The sequence below is a fragment of the Jaculus jaculus genome, chromosome 10, assembly GCF_020740685.1.
Source record: "Jaculus jaculus isolate mJacJac1 chromosome 10, mJacJac1.mat.Y.cur, whole genome shotgun sequence".
Taxonomy (NCBI): domain Eukaryota; kingdom Metazoa; phylum Chordata; class Mammalia; order Rodentia; family Dipodidae; genus Jaculus; species Jaculus jaculus.
Window position 1 is genome coordinate 12,659,162 of NC_059111.1, and position 22,059 is coordinate 12,681,220.

Sequence of the window (22,059 nt, forward strand, 5' to 3'; positions counted from 1 at the left end):
CCCCCCACTTTCCCCTTAAATTTCCATTCTCCATCATATCCCCTCCCCCTCTCAATCAGTCTCTCTTTTATTTTGATGTCATGATCTTTTCCTCCTCTTATGATGGTCTTGTGTAGGTAGTGTCAGGCACTGTGAGGTCATGGATATCCAGGCCATTTTATGTCTGGAGGGAGCACGTTGTAAGGAGTCCTACCCTTCCTTTGGCTCTTACATACTTTGTGCCACCTCTTCCACATTAGACCCCGAGCCTTCGAAGGTTTGATCGAGATGTTACTCAGTACTCCAGTCACTTCTTTCCAGCACTATGATACCTTCTGAGTCATCCCAAGGTCACTGCCAACTGAAAAGAGAAGATTCTCTACCCAAAGTAAGAGTAGCATTAATATAAGGGTATAAATATTAAGAGAAGTGCTTACTGGGCAGTTTGATAAGCATACTATATACATTTATCCAGACATCAGCAGATGTTACACACCTAGGGCTCATGACTACCCTGTTTTAAGTTTTCAATATCAGGGATGTTTTCCCTCCCATGGAGCAGGCCTCCAGTCCAATTGGAGGGCAGTTGGTTTCTACCATGATAGATGTGCCACTATTGCACCATTGGCTCATTTGGCCTGGTTGGCCAATTAAAAGGCTTGCAGTGTCCACTGTTGAGTATCCTCACTGGTGGCATCTCTTTCTCCCATTGAACTGCATGTAGAATGGCTTCTTCCAGCTTTCTGTCAGCTGGTCTACATGGAGGAGGTTATCAGCTCAGTTCCAGCAGGATTTCTCAGTGGCCTTGCAGCCCAAGTATGTGGAGTCTTCAGCAATAGGGTTTTATCATCTACTCCTGGTGGGAAACCAAGGGCCTCGGCAATGGCCTATAATGTTTTGGGGGCATTAGGCACCTCCCTGGCCAACAACTCACTGGAAGGCATCCCATCCCTGGCACTGAAAATTTTCTAACAATGATCTATGGCTCCTGAGTGTTCCATTGTCCAAAACCGGAGGATTCCATATGATTTATTTGCATCCTCTTAGATTTTGATTAGCCCTCCCTCCGCCTTTCCTTTACTCAATCTCTTCCCCTGACCTCACTTTGGGCCTTTTCACCCCCGTTAATCTATTCTTGTACTTACATATATACAATACCATCCTATTAATTACACTTCTCCCTTCCTTTCTCTTCCCTTTATATCTCTTTTTTAACTTACTGGCCTCTGCTATCAAGTATTTTCCTTCTCCTGCCGAAGCCCAATCATCTGTAGCTAGTATCCACATATGAGAGAGAACATGTGGCACTTGGCTTTCTGGGTCTGGGTTACCTCACTTAGTATAATCCTTTCCAGGTCCATCCATTTTTCTGCAAATTTCATAACTTCATTTTTCTTTACCGATGAGTAGAACTCCATTGTATAAATGTGGTACATCTTCATTATCCACTCATCAGTTGAGGGACATCAAGGCTGGTTCCATTTCCCAGCTGTTATGAATTGAATGGCAATAAATGTGGTTGAGCATGTACTTCTAAGGAAATGGATGAGTCCTTAGGATATATGCCTAGGAGTGGTATAGCTGGGTTGTATGGTAGATCAATTTTTACTTGTTTTAGGAACCTCCCCACTGATTTCCACAATGGCTGGACCAGATTGCATTCCCACCAGCAGTGTAGAATGGTTCCTCTTTTGCCACATCCCCACCAGCATTTATGATCATTTGTTTTCATGATGGTAGCCAATCTGACAGGAGTGAGATGGAATCTCAATGTAGTTTTCATCTGCATTTCCCTGATGACTAGGGATGTAGCACATTTTTTTAGATGCTTATATGCCATCCGTATTTCTTCCTTTGAGAACTCTCTATTTAGCTCCATAGCCCATTTTTAATTGGCTTGTTTGACTTATTATTTAACTTTTTGAGTTCTTTGTATATCCTAGGTATTAATCCTCTATCAGATATATAGCTGGCAATGATTTTTTCCCATTCTGTAAGTTGCCTCTTTGCTTTATTCACAGTGTCCTTTGCAGTGCAAAATCTTTGTAATGTCATGAGGTTCCAGTGGTTAATCTGTGGTTTTATTGCCTGAGCAATTGGGGTTATATTCAGGAAGTCTTTGCCAAGACCAATATGTTGAAGGGTTTCCCCTACTTTTTCCTCTAGCAGTTTCAGAGTTTCAGGTCTGATGTTAAGGTCTTTAATCCATTTGGACTTAATTCTTGTGCATGGAGAGAGAGAAGAATCTATTTTCATCTTTCTGCAGATACATACCCAGTTTTCCTAGCACCATTTGCTGAAGAGGCTGTCTTTTCTCCAATGAGTATTTTTGGCTATAGTTACCTGGACTTACATCTGGGTCCTCTGTTCTGTTCCATTGATCTACATATCTGCTTTTGTGCCAGTACCACGCTGTTTTTGTTACTATGGCTCTGTAGTATAGGTTCAAATCAGGTATGGTGATACCTCCTGACTTATCTTTGTTGCTCAGTATTATTTTAGATAGTCGAGGTTTTTTTGTGATTCCAAATGAATTTTGTTTTTTCTATTTCCGTGAAGAATGCCTTTGGAATTTTGATGGGTATTGCATTAAATGTATAGATTGCTTTTGGTAAGATTGCCATTTTCATAATATTGATTATTCCAATCCAGGAACAAGGGATGTTTTTCCATTTCCTAGTGTCTTCTGCAATTTCTCACTTGAGTGTTTTATAGTTTTCATTGTAGGGATCCTTTACGTCTTTGGTTAGGTTTATTCTATGATACTTTATTTGCTTTGATGCAATTGTGAATGGGAGTGATTCTCTGATTTCATTCTCTGTGTGTTTGTCGCTAGTATATAGGAATGCTACTGATTTCTGTGTATTTATCTTGTATCCTGCTGCATGGTTGTAGGTGTTTATCAGCTCTAATAGTTTGCTGGTAGAGTCTTTAGGTCCTTTATATATAGAATCATGTCACCTACAAATAATGATAACTTGATCTCTTCCTTTCTAATTTGTATCCCTTTTATGTGCATCTCTTGCCTTATTGCTACGGCTAAGACTTCCAGTACTGTATTAAATAAAAGTGGGGACAGTGGACACCCTTGGCTTGTTCCTGATTTTAGTGGAAAAGCTTCCAGTTTTTCCCCATTTAGTAATATGTTGGCTGTAGGCTTGTCATAAATAGCCTTTATTATATTGAGATATGTTCCTTCTATTCCCAGTCTCTGTAGGACTTTTATCATGAAGAGATGTTGGATTTTGTCAAAACGCTTTCTCTGCGGCTAATGAGATGATCATGTGATTTTTGTCCTTCAGTCCATTTATATAATGTATTACACTTACCAATTTGTGTATGTTGAACCATCCCTGCATCTCTGGGATAAAGCCTGCTTGGTCAGGGTGAATGATCTTTTGATATATTCTTTTTTTTTTTTTTTTTTTTTTGAGGTTGTTAAAACAAATTCTATTCAGTAGCTGGAAAAGTCAATTTCCTGGAATGACAGGAATTACATAGAAGCAAGCAATTTTATTTTCTTCAAATGTAGCAATAATTTTAATCTGCACATACATAAAACAAACAGTGCAATTATAAAACCTTGAAGGTGACATGTATACTTTAAGGTGCAGTGGGGCTGGATCTTTTGATATATTCTTGTATTCTGTTTGCCAATATTTCATTGAGAATTTTTGCATCTATATTCATGAGGGAGATTGGTCTGTAATTTTCTTTCTTTTTTTAAATTTTTATTAGCATTTTCCATGATTATAAAAAAAATCCCATGTTAATTCCCTCCCTCCCCCCCACACTTTCTCCTTTGAAATTCCATTCTCCATCATATTACCTCCCCATAACAATCATTGTACTTACATATATACAATATCAATCTATTAAGTGCCCTCCTCCCTTCCTTTCTCTTCCCTAATTTTCTTTTTTTGTTCTATTTTTGCCTGGTTTGGGCATCAGGGTGATGCTGGCTTCATAGAAGGAGTTTGATAGAATTCCTCCTTTTTCTATTTTATGGACAAGCTTAAGAAGCAATGGTGTTAGTTCTTCCCTGAAGGTCTGGTAAAATTCAGCAGGAGATCCATTTGGGCCTGGACTTTTTTTAGTTGGGAGATTTTTGATAACTGCTTGGATTTCCATGCTTGTTATAGGTCTATTTAATTTATTAATCTCATCTTGATTTAATTTAGGTAGGACATATAAATCAAGGAAATCATCCATTTCTTTCAGATTTTCATACTAATAGTTTGGACTGTATTAGATCTGCCACTTGGTCTTCTAGCTTAGATATTCTGTCCTCCCCTTCATCCATTCTACTGGTGAGATTTTCTACAGAGTTTTTTATTTCATTAACTCTGTTCTTCGTTGCTAGTAATTCTGGCTGATTTTTCTTTATTATTTCTGTGTCCTTATTTATGTCTAGTATCGACCTCTTTATTGGTGTCCTTTGTTTTCTTTGATTCCTTTGATTTCCTCATTCATTCCTTTGATTTCTTCTTTGACTTCTTTGAACATATTTATAATCATTTTTTTGAAATCTTTTTCAGGCATTTCCTCTAACTTGTTCTCACTGGAGGTCATTTCTGATGCACTAATACTTTTTGGTGGATTTATATTGTCTTGATTTTTGGTGTTTGTTGTGTTATAATGTATATATTTTTGCACCCTGGATTATTTAATGATTGGATTTTCTAGTTAGCTGGGTATTATTAGATGTATCAATCAATCTGATGTTATATAACTTCAGGGTAGGAGCTTAAGGTGCTAGGTGTGGCTCTCAAGACTCAGAGTATCTACAAAAGTGACCCTAGGTGTTGGGTTTGCCTGCTATGAGAGTCTTCAAGTAGGCTGAGTATAACCAAATACAGATAGTTTCTAAAATTTAACTAAACAATGTACACTTTCAATGAAAAACAGCACAGAGTATTTATCCAAGAGTAGGTATTATGACAACCAGATCCTCTATCTGTCCCTTAGGCTGTATGATGCCTCACCCACTCCCTTAATCCTGATAACAAGGAGGTTAAGATTTATGATCTGTTGAGGGTTCTAAGCCAGTTTGTGATCAGGTGAGACCCTTCCTTGGTGTAATCCCAGTTACCGCTGCTCCTGCTTTGGTCCTGCTGTGGGTTCAAGTTGGCGTGGCCAGGTCCCTGGACCGCTGCTCTGCTCTCTGGAGCTGGGCACTGGTGGTGGTGGGGGGAGGCTGCTGATGCTGCTTTAGTTTGCCTGCTGTTCCACGTGTTCTTCTACCTTGTGATTGAGCTCCTCCACCGTTCACTGCCGCTCTCCCTTCATGTTTCTTGAGTTTGCAGAGAGCTCCGGAGTGAGTGGAAACTCCCCTCACCTGGCTTGTCCCACGGCTCAAGCCGAGCCACCGCGGTCCGTGGACCTGCTGGAGCCACTTCTGCCGGCCTGTGTGGGCTCTGGATGCTTTGGATCTCTCCTCCTTCTCCACTGCTGATTCAATTTCCTATAGACCTCACTGTTTAGTAAAAGTGTGTATTTTGTTGGTTTTTTTTTTTTTTTTTTTTTTTGGCTTTCCCCCCTAGACTGCTTTGGCATGGTACCTACACTGCCATCTTAATTGAAAGTGAGGATTCTTTTTTTTTTTTTAATTTTCTTCTTTTAAAAACTTATTTATTTTTGAGGTAGGGTCTCACTCTAGCCCATGCTGACCTACACTGCCATCTTAATCAGAAGTGAGGATTCTTGTTTTTTATTTTCTTTTTTTAAAAACTTATTTATTTATTTATTTTTGAGTAGGGTCTCACTCTAGCCCATGCTGACCTGTAATTCATTATGTAGTCTCAGGGTGGCCTCAAACTCATGGTGATCCTCCTACCTCTGCCTCCTAGTGATGGGATTAAAGGCATGCGCCACCATGCCCAGTTTATTTAAAAAAAATTTTTTTTTTCGAGGTAGGTCTCACTATCCTCCTACCTCTGCCTTCCAAGTGCTAGAATTAAAAGCATGTGCCAGGTTGAAGAGATGGCTTAGTGGTTAAGAGCTTGCTTGTGAAGCCTACGGACCTGTTCGAGGCCTGACTCCCCAGGACCACATTAGCCAGATGCACCAGGGGGCGCACATGTCTGGAATTCGTTTGCAGTGGCTGGAGGCCCTGGCGTGCCCATTCTCTCTCCTGCTGTCTATCTGCTTCTTTCTATCTCTGTCTGTTGCTCTCAAATAAATAAAAATAAAAATAATAAAAATAAAACAAATAAAAGCATGTGCCACCATACCCAGCTCTGATTTTTTTTTTTTTTTGAGAGAGAGAGGGAGAGAGGGAGAGAGGGAGGGAGGAAATGGGTATGCCAGAGCCTCCAGCCACTGCAAAGAACTCCAGATGCATGTGCCACCTTGTGTGTCTGGCTTACGTGGGTTCTGGGGAATTGAACCTGGCTCCTTAGGTTTCACATGCATTGCTTTAACCACTAAGCCATCTCACCAGCCTTGGATTCATTTGTTTATATTTATTTATTTGAGAGCAACACAGAGAGAAGGAGGCAGAAAGAGAGAGAGAATGGCTGCATGAGGACCTCCAGCTACTGCAATCAAACTCCAGATGCGTGCACCACCTTGTGCATCTGGCTTACATGGGTCCTGGGGAATCAAACCTGGGTCCTTTGGCTTTGCAGGCAAGCACCTTAAGCCATCTTTCCAGCCTTTTTTTTTTAAGGTAGGGTCTTGCTCTAGTCCAGGTTGACCTGTAATTCACTATGTAGTCTCAGGGTGGCCTCAAACTCATGGCAATTCTACCTCTGCCTCCTGAGTGTTGGGATGAAAGGCATGTACCACCATGCCTAGCTATAGTTTGACTTTTGAGAAATTTGAGTATTGTATTCAGAGATAAAGTTCAATTAAAAAAGCCTTAAGAGCTGGCCGTAGTGGTGCATGTCTTTCATCCCAGCACTGGGGAAGTAGAAGTAGGATCATGTAAGTTCAAGGCCACCCTGAGAAAACAGTGAATTCCAGGTCAGCCTGGGTTACAATGACACTACCTCAGAATCCTCCCCCCCCAAAAAAAAATGCCTTAAAAAGTTATCCTTGAACTTAAACAGAATCAAGAGAAGTTTACTATATCTGATCAGAATTTTGCAAATAAAGTAACATAAATAACATGTGAACACATGCTTGGATACTCTGCTTCTGTGGTAGAATATACTCTTAAGGGCATAAAGCTGCAAGTGTTATTAATTAGTAAGCTTTTCTTTTTTTTTTTTTAAATTTTATTTATTTATTTGAGAGCGACAGACACAGAGAGAAAGACAGGTAGAGGGGGAGAGAGAGAATGGGCGCTCCAGGGCTTCCAGCCTCTGCAAACGAACTCCAGATGCGTGCGCCCCCTTGTGCATCTGGCTAACGTGGGACCTGGGGAACCGAGCCTCGAACCGGGGTCCTTAGGCTTCACAGGCAAGCGCTTAACCGCTACGCCATCTCTCCAGCCCATTAGTAAGATTTTCTGTCAGTAAAAATATTGGTACTGTCAATTCTAAAACTTTAGTATGAAACAAGTTAGTGTTAACATGAGGAACCAAGGATTTTATTGTAAGATGCAAGCATTAAATGAGAGTGATTCTCTAGTAGTAAACTTGAATTTGAACTTTCTCTGTGACATAAGTTTAAAAATTCCTGGCTGGGGGCTGGAGAAATGGCTTAGCAGTTAAGGTGTTTGCCTGTGAAGCCAAAGGACCTAGGTTTGATTCTCCAGGACCCATGTAAGCCAGATGCACAAGGGACACATGCATCTGGGGTTCGTTTGCAGTGGCTGGAGGCTCTGCTGTGCCCATTCTCTCCCTGTCTTGTCTCTCGTCTCTCTCTCTCTGCTGGCAAATAAATACGATTAATAAAAAATAAATTCCTGGCTAGGGTTGGGATGCCTATACTTACCCTACCAGTGTCCTCCTCTTTCTCTCTTTGCAATCTCTCAAATAAATAAATAAAGTATTTTTAAAGTTTTCATTGTTTTAAATATTATTTTAGAGAGGGAGTGAGGGGGGAGAGAGAATTGGAGCACCAGGGCCTCAGCCATTGCTAAGGAACTCCAGGCTCCTGTGCTGTCTGATGGGCATGTGCAAACTTGTGTTTGCCTCACATTTATGTGTGTGGCTTAGGTGTGATCTGGAGAGTTAAACATGGGTCCTTGAGCTTTGCAGGCAAGCATCTTAACCACTCAGATATCTCTCCAGCCCAATTTAAAAACGTGTGTGTGTGTGTGTATTTTTTTCTTTTTTCTTTTTTTCGAGGTAGTGTCTCACTCTAGCTCAGGCTGACCTGGAATTCACTATGTAGTCTCAGGGTGGCCTCGAACTAATGGCAATCCTCCTACCTCTGCCTACCTAGTGCTGGGATGAAAGGCATGTGCCACCATGCCCAGCTGAGTATTTTTTTAAAGGTTTTTAAATTTTGTTTATTTATTTGAGGGAGAGAGAATGGCGCACCATGGCACCAGCCACTGCAAACGAACTCCAGACGCATGTGCCACCTGTGCACCTGGCTTATGTGGGTTCTGGGGAATTGAACCAAGGTCTTCGGCTTTGCAGGTAAATACCTTGACTGCTACACTATCATTCCAGCCCTTAAAATGTCTTAAAAACGGGCCTGGAGAGATGGCTTAGCAGTTAAGGCACTTGCTTTTAAAGCCTAGTGATGCGGGTTTGATTCCCCAGTACCCATGTACAATCAGATGCACAGTGGCACATACCTCTTGAGTTTGTTTGTAGCGAGTAACCCAGGAGCTGGTGTGAAGGGATTTCCAGTGGCCAAGTTTATGACTGTTTAAATATTGAAAAGAATAAGAATGGTACTGGATTTTGGCAGAGTGGATTAAAAAAGAAAATCTATGCCTCTCTCTCCAACAACAACAACAACAACAAAAACATATATAATGCTTCTGCCCAAGGAAGCCCATAGGAATTTCAGTAGCCATGGTATTAGAGGGCTGGGCACTGAAACCTCTGCCTAGCATGCACCAAAATTCCAACTCCCCCTCAAGGAAAGATAATATTCACCATCAGTTACGTTGTCAGTAGGAACAGGTTAGGAGGCAAGTGAGGTTTCTAGGTGACAGCCAAAGGCTAATATTGCAGCCAGCCCTTTAAGTCTGTGGCTTATGCATAGTACTAATCCCACTGGGGCAGAGAGAAATTCTAATGACTGGAATGAGAAAGGAAACCCTGTGTAGCAGAAGATTCAGAGGTCAGAGATGATGAAAGTTGGGTGTGTTGATTGAGTTTAGTTTCCTGAGCAATTATGAGAGACTAGGCTGTCAAGATGAGTAAGACGTAGTCCCTGCTTCAAGAAACCCTAGGCCAGAGGAGCAGATAGAGCAGCAAACTCTAGATCAGTGGAACTTGAAGTGCCATAAGAACGGTGACTGCAGAGTGGTAAAGCTGGTATTGGTGTAGCTGGTGGAGGCAAGAAAGGAATTCACATTTGCCCTAGACTTGGAAAGATGATGCCCACCAGGCATGGGTGCTTAGAAGAGATGCTCCAGTGAGAGGAAGAGAAGCAACAGGATTACAAGGGTTTTCTACACTCTGTGTGTTATCAGTAATTCCCAGAACAGTGTTGGAAAGTAAGGGATTTTATTTTTTGTTTCTTTTTTCTTTTTTTAATTTTCAAGGTAGTGTCTTGCTCAAGTCCAGGCTGACCTGGAACTCACTATGGAGTCTCAGGGTGGCCTCCATCTTATGGCTGTCTCCTACCTCTGCCTCCCAAGAGCTGGGATTAAAGGCGTGTGTCACCATGTCCAGCTGGTTTTGTTACTTTAAAAATGACCTTGGTAGTGGTTTTGAAAGTCTGTGACAGAAGTAAATCAAAATGCTGTGACTAGCACAGTAACAGATGTAGCTGAGCAAAGCCACCTTTTACTCTCTTCTCTACCAGCTCTCTTTCATAAGCAAAGCCTTCTTTCCTCATAAAAGACAGGCTCTGTTGTACAGGCAGAGCTTCTGCTAAAGATAGAAGTTTGAGTAGAAACATCACAAGGGCAACAAGGTAGGAGTGAAAGTGGGCACTTGGACAAACTAAACACTGAAACTCCTTTTGCCTTGAGAACATTTGCGCAACTAAGTGAACTTGAACCTTGGTTTTGGCAGCCCAGCAAGGTGCAGAGGGTTAGAAATTGAGATCAAAGCTCAAACCCTACCCAAGCTGTGGTATGTAATAGGTAATCCTTTTCCCCTAAAAACTGTGCTTCAGGTAACTGCGCACTTACAGCGAGGGCTAACTAGAGTAAGTTCATTATATATCTTTCTTTTTTCCACCCTAGCCCAGGCTGACCTGAAATTTGCTGTGTAGTCAGTCTCAGGAGGGCCTTGAACTCACAGTGATCCTCCTAACTCTGCTGAGATTAAAAGACATGCGCTGCCACACCTGGTTTTGTTTGGGTTTTGGAGACACAGTTTCACTGTGAGGCTGAGGCTTGCTCTGTGTCCCAGGCTGGCTCTGAATTGACAGTCCTCCTACCTTAGCATACTGCACCCAGGAGGCTGGGGGGGGGGGGCGACACAGACGGGTGCTCCAGGGCCTCCAGCTGCTGCAAGTGGACTCCACATGCATGTGCCACGTTGTGTATCTGGCTTTTGGGGGATCATATTTGGGCTTGAAAGTACTTTAACCCCTGAGCCATCTTTCCAGCCCCCACTCTTATCTTTCTATTCCCAGTTGCTTTAGGACTGAGAAAAGTAGAAGAAAAAATCCTTGAGAAGTCTAAAAAATGACTTAAAAGATTAGGAAGGGTAGGGAGATAGCTCAGTCAGTAAAGTGCTTGTCACACCAACATGAAGAGTGAGTTTGGATCACTAGCACTCATGCTAAAAAATAAGCGGGCGTTATTTTTATGTTAAAGGCGTGTAGCGCACGCCTTTAATCCCAGCACTCGGGAGGCACAGGTAGGAGGATCACCCTGAGGCTACATAGTGAATTCCAGGTCAGCCTGAGCTAGAGTGAGACCCTACCTCGAAAAAACCAAACCAACCAAACAAAATAGCTGGGAGGGGGGTGCTGGAGAGAGAGCTTTCACCATGAAGGCACTTGCCAGTGAAGCCCAAGGACTCATGTTCGACTCTCCAGTTCCCATGTAAGCCAGATGCACAATGTGACACAAGCATGCAAGGTTGCACATGCGCACAAGACAGCATACACATCTAGAGTCTGATTTCGGTGGCTGGAGGCCCTGGCACGCCAATTCTCTCTCTGATAAAAAAAAAATTAAAAATAGCTAGGGGGGTTGAAGAGGTGGCTTAGCAGGTAAGGTGTTTGGCTGCAAAGCCAAATAATCGCGGTTTGATTTCCCCAGTACTTACGTAAAACCAGGTGCACAAGGTAATACATGCATCTAGAGTTTTGCAGTGGCTAGAGGCACTGGTGCACCCGTTCTTTTTATCTGCTTGCCCTCCCCCCTCTCTCAGACTCAAATAAATAAATAAATAAGATATTTTTAAAAATACCTAGGTCGGGTGTAGTGGCACATGAAAATCACTGTGAGTTTGAGGCCAGCCTGAGCCTACGGAGTGAGATCCAGGTCAGCCTGGGCTATAGTGAGGCCCTACTTTGAAAAGGACAAAACAACAGTAAAGAAATAGCTGAGTGCAGTGGTACATGCCTGTAATCCCGGTGCTAGGCAGAGACAAGAGGATCCCTGGGGCTTGCTGGCTCTTTAGTCTAGCTGAATCAGCAAGATCTGGGTTCAGTGAGAGACCCTTACAGAAAGTAAGGTGGGCTGGAGAGCTGGCTTAGTGGTTAAAGTGTTTGCCTGCAAAGCCAAAGGATCCTGATTAGTTTCTCCAGGACCCACATGAGCCAGATACACAAGGTGGCGCATGTGTTTGGGGTTTGTTTGGAGTGTCTGGAGGCCCTGGCATGCCCATTCTCTCTCTCTCTTAAATTATGTATGTATGTATGTATGTATGTATGTATGTATGTATGTATGTATGTGTGTGTGTTTTGCTTTGTGGGGTAGGGTCTCACTCTAGCCCAGGCTGACCTAGAATTCACTTTGTAGTCTCAGGGTGGCCTTGAACTCATGACAGTTCTTCTATCTCTGCCTCCCCAGTGCTGGGACTAAAGCAGAACACTTGCATTTTTGGGGGACCTCTGATTCAAACCACCACGGGGCTTGATGGAGTCTGGACCTTGAGGCTGTTAGAAGATCCACAGGCATAGTTTGACTCATTTCCGTTGAGCCTCTTGCCACCCCAGCCTTCCTCTGTTGGAATTAGCATTGTGCTGGGTACAAGTGTGTCACCTTTGTGAGAGCGTTCCTGTCCATTCTGCGACTGTGATGTTTGTTCCCCTCTTAACTCCATTAGCACTGAATTGTACATCAGTGCTCCCAGGCTCTTATTCCTTGCTATCTTCTCCCAGGAAATGACTCATACATAATATCCCACTTGGTGCCCTGTTTCACCTCAGGGATTGAGAGGTAGAGATCTGCCTGTTCCCACACACACTGCACCCAGCTCCTGGCAGGACCTGTCATCATCAGAATGGGCCGTTTCAGACCCTGATCATTCTGCAAAGGTGGCAGAGCTTGGAGGAGCTGCATCTCAGACAGCTGGTTAGATGCAGATGCCTTCCACAGAGATGTGCATAAGCCACTACTGACTTACTCTCTGGGGAAGGCACAGGGTAGAAGGTCAGGGCTCCAGGAGGAAGACAGGGGAGGGGAAGAATCTCCTGCTTTCTTTATTGTTGTTTGTTTTGATTTGGTTTTTCCAGGTAGGGTTTCACTCTAGCCCAGGCTGACCTGGAAGTCACTATGTAGTCTCAGGGTGGCCTCCTATGTCGGCCTCCCAGGTGCTATCATTTTTTCCCATTACTAATGTCTCCTGTGTTCTTGGTCTCTCCACAGAATCCAGCCATCAGCATCACTGAAAACGTGCTGCATTTCAAAGGTCAGTGTCCGGCCAAGTGCTCACAGCCCAGCCTCTGCCCCGCTCAGTGGGCACTGGTGGTTTCCCTCTGATCTTACCTTTGTTCTATTCACTTTTGATTGATATTTATCCCTTGGATACTCTTGGAATGAACTAGATTGTTTTTGAATTATATAATTAGAAAAGCCCAAGAATCCCCCTTGGAGATTATCCTGGGCACAGTAGAGAGAAAGAGAGAGATAGAGAGAGAGAGGGAGGGAGGGAGGGAGGGAGGGAAGGAGAATGAATGTGTGAATGTGTACCGGGGTCCTCCTGGGCTCAGGAGATCTGTCTTAATACTCCCACTGCCCTAGACAAATTACTGACTTCTTTGGACCTGTAAAACAAAGGTGCTGGGTTATAATCTGCCTTTCTGTAACCCATGGGCACCTGAGGTTTATATGCTCCCCGAGGGTTCACGACCCAGACACAGAAACATATGACACCTGGTGACTTTGAGTGATATCTGGCTCCCCTGTAGCTGTGATCACAGGTATAAACACAGCCACTGAACTTGTGTCACAGCACTTGATTATAATTTGAATGGATCAAATACCCTGATTTTTTTTTAACCCCACAAGTCCTTCTCCCTCCCTTCATCCTTCCCTTTCTCTAGGCAAGTATTCTATCACTGAGCTAGTTGGATTTTTTTTTGTTGTTTGTTTTAGTGTTGTGAGACAGGGTCTCTGTTTAGGCCAGGATAGCTTTAAACTTGGGATCTTCCTGCTTCAGCCTCTTTCCTGAGCACTGGTTACTACTATACCACCTCACCTAGCTGAAGTTCTCTTGCTAGACTTTGGCTCTCCTTCCTGTTGGTCTGTGGTTGTGAAAGTTCTCTGCAACTCATGAGCAGGTTTGCTGCTCTGCGTAAGGGGGTGGGTCTTCAGTTTCCGCACCTAGTAGCTGGGTTCTCACTCTCTTTCCACTCCAGTTTACTGGGGTTATTGTTTGTCTGTTTTTATTATTCTTTTAGAGAGAATGAAAGAAAGAGAATAGGTGCACTAGGGCCTTCCTTGTGCATTTGGCTTATGTGGGTCCTGGGGAGTTGAACCTGGGTCCTTTGGCTTTGCAGGGAAGTGCCTTAACCGATAAGCCATCTCTCCAGCCCTTGTTTTGTTTTGTATATTTTTTTAAAAGACAAGGTCAAATGTGGCCCAGAGTGCCTGCTTGACTTGGGAAAGGAGCACGTCAGGGCACAAGAAGGGGGATGACTAACCCAGGGATTCTCCTCCTCTCAGCTTTGCCTGCCTTCCATCCTTGTTCCACTTGAGATGTATTACAGAAGTCGGCTGGGCTTCACTCACTGTGAATGGGTGGAAGGTTTTTTTTAGATAGTCCAGTGCTTTTCTTTTCCTTTTTATTTTTTTTATTTTTTTGTTTAATTTTTTAATTTTTGGTCCAGGCTGACTTGGAACTCACTATGTAGCCTCAGGCTAGCCTTGAATTTGTGGCAATCCTACCTCTGCCTCCCGAGTGCTGGGATTAAAGTGTGTGCCACCATGTCTGGATTTTTAAAAATATTTTTATTTTTACTTATTTACTTGACAGAGAGAAAGAGGGAGAAAAGGAGGAAGAGAGAGAGAAAATGGACATGCCAAGGCTCCAGCCATTGCAAACAAACTCCAGATGCATGTGCCCCCTTGTGCGTCTGGCTTATGTGGGTCCTTTGGCTTTGCAGGCAAATGCCTTAACTGCTAAGCCATCTCTCCAGCCCCTCCCTTTTTTTTTTTGATGCAAATGCTCTACCACTTACCAGTATGCCAGCCCAGGAACATTCCTTAAGCATGGTCAAGATTGTACACACATCTGGTGGTTTTCTCTGCTCACGATTTAGAACCAGAATAAATGTGAGAGTTAATTTTATACTGATGTGCCTGCCACCTTTGGCTCTCCTTCCTGTTGTCGTCTTTGTCCCGGTGTTGACTGGGCTGTGCTGAGACATTGAGCTGACAGTGAAACCAGACCAGCCGAGAACATTTGGAATTCAAGCGCGGCCCAGGACCCACCTTCATCCAGTTGTTACGGTGCCCTGCACCCGTGCAGTTGGACAGGCGCCATTAACATTAATTAATTAATTAACATTAATTAATGTTAACTTCCCAGAGCTCTGTCGCAAACTGAGTTCTGGTTGTTCTTGTTGTTCTCAAGTTCACGGCAATGTACGTTTGTCCCTTTCTAGCTCAGGGACATGGCGCCAAAGGGGACAACGTCTATGAATTTCACCTGGAGTTCTTAGACCTTGTGAAGCCAGAGGTATGTTCATTCCTTCCTCACTTCCCCTTCCGTTTGAGGAAATGGATATGGCGGAGGTAGGAGGGGGGGTTAGTGAAATAAGGGGCAGGCGTTGTAAGAGAAGAAAACCAGAGAGTAGAGATACTGGTCTTGTTTTCAGAACAGAGCCCCGGGTGTGGCTGCAGAGGACTGGGCACATTGGGGCCCCTGGGTGGGACCTGCAGCTGGCTTTGTCACTCATGAGCACATTGAACCCCAGCAGGCCTCTTCTCCTGACTGAGTCCCATATTTTCCTGGTATGTTAATGCAGGGCCGGACGAAGAGCTCTCTAGGTCCCTTCCAGCTCTGGTAGTTTCCAGCTGTAGGGATGGTATCCACTGAGGTAGAGAACCACTCCATGCAAAGGTAGCTAGCTGGTCTTGAGGAAAAACCCTGGGAGTGTTCTGGGAACTGCCCTCCTCGCAGGCTTATGAAGCTTCTTGGACACGAGGGAGAGGCTGCACAGGGGACGCAGCTCTGAGCCTGCATTTGCACCCCTCGCTCAGGGCTTGAGCTCACCCGTCCCCCTGCGCAGGGACTCATTGTTTTGAGATATCAGTAGTCCTGGCATAGGGGCAGAGAGCCTGTTGCTAGGCTTACCTTGAAGACAGAGGGGGAAGCTCAGGCAGAATCTGTGCACCAGCCCGTGGCCTAGCATCGTAGCTGTTCGACTTGGCGCACTAGGGCCTTGCAGGAGCAGAGGAGAACGCAGGAAAGCGCTCGGCGCTGGCTCGGTGTGCGGGAGGCGTTCTCCCTCACCCTCTCGCTGTCTCTCCTAGCCGGTTTATAGACTGACCCAGAGGCAGGTGAACATCACGGTACAGAAGAAGGTGAGTCAGTGGTGGGAGAGGCTCACCAAGCAGGAGAAGCGTCCACTGTTTCTGGCTCCTGACTTCGATCGCTGGCTGGATGAATCTGATGCAGAAATGGAGCTTAGAGCCAAGGTGAGGACTGTGGAGCTTAACCATTGAAGATGGAAGTCATGAGGGCTCAAGTTACTTGGGCCGTTCAGATTCCTATGGGGGTCTCAGAGAATGGGGGCACACATTTATTGAAGGCCTGGCAACATGACTTTGGAGAAGTGCTCATGTAATGCTGCTGCACTTGGAATTGATGTCTTCTCAGGGGTGCATGCAGTCAAACAGCAGTGTTGACACTAGTCTTAGATCGGCTGGGCTGAGGTGGTGCTTGTCAGGTTGCTCTTCCCGCTTTCGCACTGTACCCTTTGGAAGGAAGTCACTCTGCCTAGGCCGCACTTTCAGAGTAGGGCATTTTGTTACAGTCAAACCACCGCAGCAAGCGTCTGGAATTCTAACTTGTGTTCTTGGAAATTTTCTGCTTAAATTCTAGGAGGAAGAACGTCTCAATAAACTCTGTCTAGAAAGCGAAGGCTCCCCTGAAAGTAAGTGGCCTCTGCTGGTAGAGGTAGTTATGAGCTTCCTTGTGGTGGAGGTGGGGAATGAGTGGCTGTGATGGGGCAGGAGGAGAGTACGTGATTTCACCTTTGTGAATGTCTGAATGACTTTATGAGAAAGCCTTTCTGTTTAGTACATAGGGCCTGCTTGTGTGGCAAGCACTTTACCAACTGAGCCATCTCCCCAGCTTCTGCGCCATCCCTCTCCACCAAAAGATTTGAGCAGCCACTAATTTAGAGTCTAGGAAAGTAGAAGGATTTGTGGAGGGAAGTCATAACAACAAATTTTTTTTTTTTTTTGAGGTAAGGTCTTGCTCTAGCCCAGGCTGACATGAAATTCACTATGTAGTCTCAGAGTGGCCTTGAACTCACAGTGATCCTTCTGCCTCTGCCTTCCAGATACTGAGATTGAAGACATACGCCACCATGCCTGGCAACGGTTTTATTTATTTATAAGTAGACATAGAGATAGAAGAGAGACAGACCAAGAGAGAATACGTACACCAGGGCCTCCAACTGCTGCAAATGAACTCCAGATGCATGTGCTACTTTGTGCATCTGGCTTTACATGGGTAGTGGGGAATTGAACCTGGGTCCTTTGGCTTGGTAGGCAAGCACCTTAAACACCAAACCATCTCTCTAACCCTGTAACAACAATTTAAAAAGGCCACCTTGAAATTTAAGTTTTGGTGTTTCAAGCTTCAGAAATACATAATGGTTCTTTTTTATTTATTTATTTACAAGCAGACAGAGAGAGAGAGAAGAGAGACAGACAGAGAGAATGGGCATGCCGGGGTTTCCAGCCGCTGCAAACCAACTACGAAAGCATGGGCCACTTTGTGCATCTGGCTAAGCCATCTCTCTAGCACCAACAGTTCTTAATATATCTGGAGTTTAGGGTGTTAGACAAGGCTTTAACTATTTTATCTAAATATGTAGTTTCCTGATGAAAGGGGTTCATCATGATACATTTTTTTGTAGTCATGAGGAAAAGTAAATTTTTTTTTTTTTTTTTTTTGTCTAAGATAGGGTCTCCCTCTAGCCTAGGCTGACCTGGAATTCACTCTGTATCCTTAGGCTGGCTTTGAACTCACAGTAATCCTTCTATCTCTGCTTCCCAGAGTACCAGGGCTAAAGGTGAGCGCCACCACGCCTGGCTTAAAAAGAAGTTTTTGTTTTGTTCTGTTTTGTTCTGTTTTGTTCTTCGAAGTAGGGTCTCCCTCTAGTCCAGGCTGACCTGGAATTCACTATGTAATCTCAGGGTGGCCTCGAACTCATGGTGTTTCTCCTACCTCTGCCTTCCCAATGCTGAGATTAAAGGTGTGCACCTTGAAAAGTTGTTTCAGTAAGTGTTCGAGTCTGACTTTTTGGCCCTTTAGAAGGGACTTGCACTGTGGTCTTTTTGGCCACATGTGCTTGGAGCGTGGCATCATGTTTCACTATCTTTGTGTCACACTACTGCTTCTCACATTGCCTGGCCCAGTCCTTATTCCGTTAGCACTGGTCAAATGAATATATAACCACATGTCAGAATTGTTTTCCCTTACCCTTTCTACTAGTTTGACCAACTGCATGACCTTAAAATTCTAGAAAAGAAGAAACTGTAGATTATAGTATGTAGAGTGTGAGCTGAGGAGAACTTTTATTTCCTTCTGAAATGTCACCTAAGAGGTCAGTTATGCCTTGCCAGGGGTGACAGTTTTCCCCTGAGTGTGGAGTTCTGTTCTGACCCCTGAAGGCTGACCAGAGACTGCTGACAGCACCTATGGAGTTCAGGGTTCCTCACGTTTTCTTTACGGGAGGGGAGACCAGGCTGGGAAGACAGGGATCCCATATTTATGTGGGAGCTTAGGGCCACCCAGGTAAGAAACTGGGGTGAAGCTGTCCACTGTGCCTACGCAGCTCCTGTGAGGCTATGAGCAGCAGCTCAGTGCCTGGCTTTGCTTTCAGCTCTCACCAGCCTGAAGAAAGGATACCTGTTCATGTACAACCTTGTGCAGTTTCTGGGCTTCTCCTGGATCTTTGTGAACCTGACGGTGCGCTTCCTTATCTTGGGGAAAGGCAAGTATGAGATCTCAGGGCCAGTTTTCCCTTCTCTGTAGTTTGGCCCACTGACGAAGGTACCACTGTCCCCGCAGCCCGCTGGGATGGCACTTCCTGCCTTTCATTGCACTTTCCCTGCTCTCCCCTCCCGTTTCCTCGTGAAGCAGGCTGACTGGCTAGTCTTCCACGTGATAAGTAAGGCTGCAGGGGTGAAGGGTTCCAAGGAAGTAAGAACTAGGGGAAAAGCTTTGTCAGACACCAAATGGAATATTAACCCAGAATAATTTTTTGGTTTTTGAGGTAGGGTTTCATTCTAGCCCAGGCTGACCTGGAATTCACTATGTATTCTCAGGCTGGCCTCAAACCTAACGGCAATCCTCCTATCTCTGTTTCCCAAGTGCTAGGATTAAAAGTGTGTGCCACCACACCTGGCTTAATTTTGTTGTTGTTGTTGTTTTGTTTTGTTTTTGGCTTTTCAAGGTAGGGTCTCACTAGCTGAGGCTAATTTTTTTTTTTTTTTTTTTAGTATTTCTGCCTAGTCCATAGATTTCTCAGCATATAGTAATTAAATGAAATCTAGCTGTGCCTTCTCCCTTGTCTTCTCAGCATGAGAAAAGGATAGTGGTCATGCCTCTATTCTAGAGATAAGAGAGTTTACTCTTCTGGGGCCCCCATAGGCCCATTCCCTTCCAGCTTAGGTTAGAAGTGTGAATCTCACTTGATGTGGATCTTTTCCAAGGTTCTTTCTCATGTAAGTTGTTGTCTAGTCTGAAAAATGATTCTCTGGAAATTGGCCAGTAGATTGACCCTTAATGTGTGCTTGTGCCTAGAGTCCTTTCATGACACGTTCCACACCGTGGCTGACATGATGTATTTCTGCCAGATGCTGGCAGTTGTGGAAACCATCAATGCGGCAATTGGAGTCATTAGCTCACCAGTGGTGCCTTCTCTCCTCCAGGTATTGAGTGGTTTTACTGCTTATTCAGTGGGTATGCCATTATTTGAAGACTCTATTATCATTATTATTTTATTTTATTTTTATTTTTTGGTTTTTTTAAGGTAGGGTCTCATTCTTGCCCAGGCTGACCTGGAATTCACTGTGTAGCCTTGAACACATGGACATCCTCCTAGCTCTGCCTCCTAAGTGCTGGAATTAAAGGGTACATACCACTACGTCTGGCTGCTGCTGCTGCTGCTGCTGCTGCTGCTGCTGCTTCTTCTTCTTCTTCTTCTTCTTTTTCTTCTTCTTCTTCTTATTATTATTATTATTTGAGGTGGGGGTCTTACACCAGGCCAGGCTGACCTGGAATTCACTATGTAGTCTCAGGGTAGTCTTGAACTTGGGGCAGTCCTCCTACCTCTGCCTCCCAGGTGCTGGGATTAAACGCATGTGCCACCACATCCGGCCACATTTGGAGTTTGTAGCGGCTGGAGGTCCTGGTGTACCCATTCTCTCTGCCTCTATTTTCTGCATCTCTCTCTGATTGTAAATCAAAGAATTAGAGGCCCAGTATCTAGCCAAAGTGGTTTGATGAAAAACATTTTCCATTATAAAATAATCATGAGCCGGGAATGGTGGCACATGCCTTTAATCCAAGCACCCAGGAAACAGAGGGAGGAGAGTCATTGTGAGCTCAAGGCCACCCTGAGACTACATATAGTGAATTCCAGGTCAGTCTGGGCTATAGAGACCGTACCTCGAAAAATCATGAATGAATAAAATAAAATATGTTGACTTTGCTTTTGAAAACACTATAGAGGATTCTGTTTCAGAAGGTCTGGCTGATCAGGGGCCTAATGAAAGTTCATGTCAATATTGCTAGATAGCGGTCACTGATGGGCAGGCCAAACACATAAACGGAACACTGAACATTGGCTTTGAGATTTGCAAAACGAAGTGACTGTACCTTCTGTTGTATACTGCTACAGATGTGGACAGGTGTAGGAAATGTGAAAATTCAGATTCTGGGTGGAGGTCAGCTAGAGAGTCTTCCTAATAAAGCAGCCCCCAAAGAGTTGCATATAGCTAGGCACGGGCCACATGCCCTTAACCCAGTAGAGATGGGAGAATTGTGTGAGTTCGAGGTCAGCCTGAGGCTACATAGTGTAACTGCCATTTAATAATTTATTTTAATTTTAATTTATTTGAGAGCAAGAGGGAAAGAGAAGATAGGCATGGCAGGGTCTCTTGCTAGTGTAAATGAACTCTACACACATGTATCACTTTATGCATCTGGCTTTCTGTAGGTGCTGGGGAATCAAATGCAGGTGGTCAGGCTTTGCATACTATGCAGGCTATGCCTCTAAGCAGCTGAGCCAGTTCCCCAGCCCTGACTTTTAAGATTCAATAGATCGTTTATTAAACACTGCTGAAGAAATTAGTGAACTGTGTGAAATGCAGGAAGGAGTAGAGAGCATAGAAAGTATACAGATACCATTTTCTTGAATTGCACAACCCAGTATTTTATTTTTTTTTTAGTTTTTTTTTCTTTTCTCTTTATTTATTTATTTATTTGAGAGCGACAGTCACAGAGAGAAAGACAGATAGAGGGAGAGAGAGAGAATGGGCGCGCCAGGGCTTCCAGCCTCTGCAAACGAACTCCAGACGCGTGCGCCCCCTTGTGCATCTGGCTAACGTGGGACCTGGGGAACCGAGCCTCGAACCGGGATCCTTAGACTTCACAGGCAAGCGCTTAACCGCTAAGCCATCTCTCCAGCCCGACAACCCAGTATTTTAATTAATCTTATATTTACCTATAGATTAAATAAAATTTCAATCACAATATAAGTACCTTTGAAGTATGTTAAGGAAATTCTACAGTTTTATGAAATAGCAAAAGATCAGGATCATAGCACTAGTCACAATAGCTGAAAGTGTAGGCAACTCAAATATACCTGTTAGTGGGTGAATATATAAGAATATGTTACAGTCTGCAGTCTTAAAAATGAAAGAAGGGGTGGAGAGATGGCTTACCTGCAAAGCATAAGGACCCAGGTTCAACTTCCCAGAATCCACATAAGTCAGATGTACAAGGTGATGCATGTGTCTGGAGTTTGATTGCAGTGGCTAGAGTCCCAGGCACGCCAATTCTCTCTCGCTGTCATAATTTTTTTTTAAATGAAAGGAAATTCTGATACATTCTCCAACATGAATGGATGCGGTGGATGGTACACTAAGTGAAAGAAGTTAGTCACAGAAAGACAACTATTGTAAAACCGTGCTTAGATGAGGTATTCAGTGTAGTCAACATCATGGAGACAGAAAGGGGAACGGTGCTTGTCAAGGCTAGGGGAATAGACAGTTACTGTTTAATGAGTCATAGTTTCAGTTCTGCAAGATACAGAAAGTGGGCTGGAGAGATGGCTTAGCAGTTAAGGCGTTTGTAAAGCCAAGGGACCCTGATTTGATTCCCCACCCACATAAGCTGGATGCACAAGGTTGCA

General features: G+C 44.0%; 1 protein-coding gene across 1 annotated transcript in view; it reads left to right on the forward strand.

The window, feature by feature from the left end:
• Positions 1 to 22,059, forward strand: part of Hacd3 (3-hydroxyacyl-CoA dehydratase 3) — a 42,719-nt gene that overhangs the window by 12,688 nt on the left and 7,972 nt on the right. The window contains exons 2-7 of the mRNA XM_004662551.2: positions 12,827 to 12,869; positions 15,067 to 15,140; positions 15,938 to 16,102; positions 16,509 to 16,560; positions 18,523 to 18,633; positions 19,446 to 19,573. Of these exons, the coding sequence (XP_004662608.1) occupies positions 12,827 to 12,869; positions 15,067 to 15,140; positions 15,938 to 16,102; positions 16,509 to 16,560; positions 18,523 to 18,633; positions 19,446 to 19,573 (573 nt within the window). The remainder of the gene's footprint in view (positions 1 to 12,826; positions 12,870 to 15,066; positions 15,141 to 15,937; positions 16,103 to 16,508; positions 16,561 to 18,522; positions 18,634 to 19,445; positions 19,574 to 22,059) is intronic.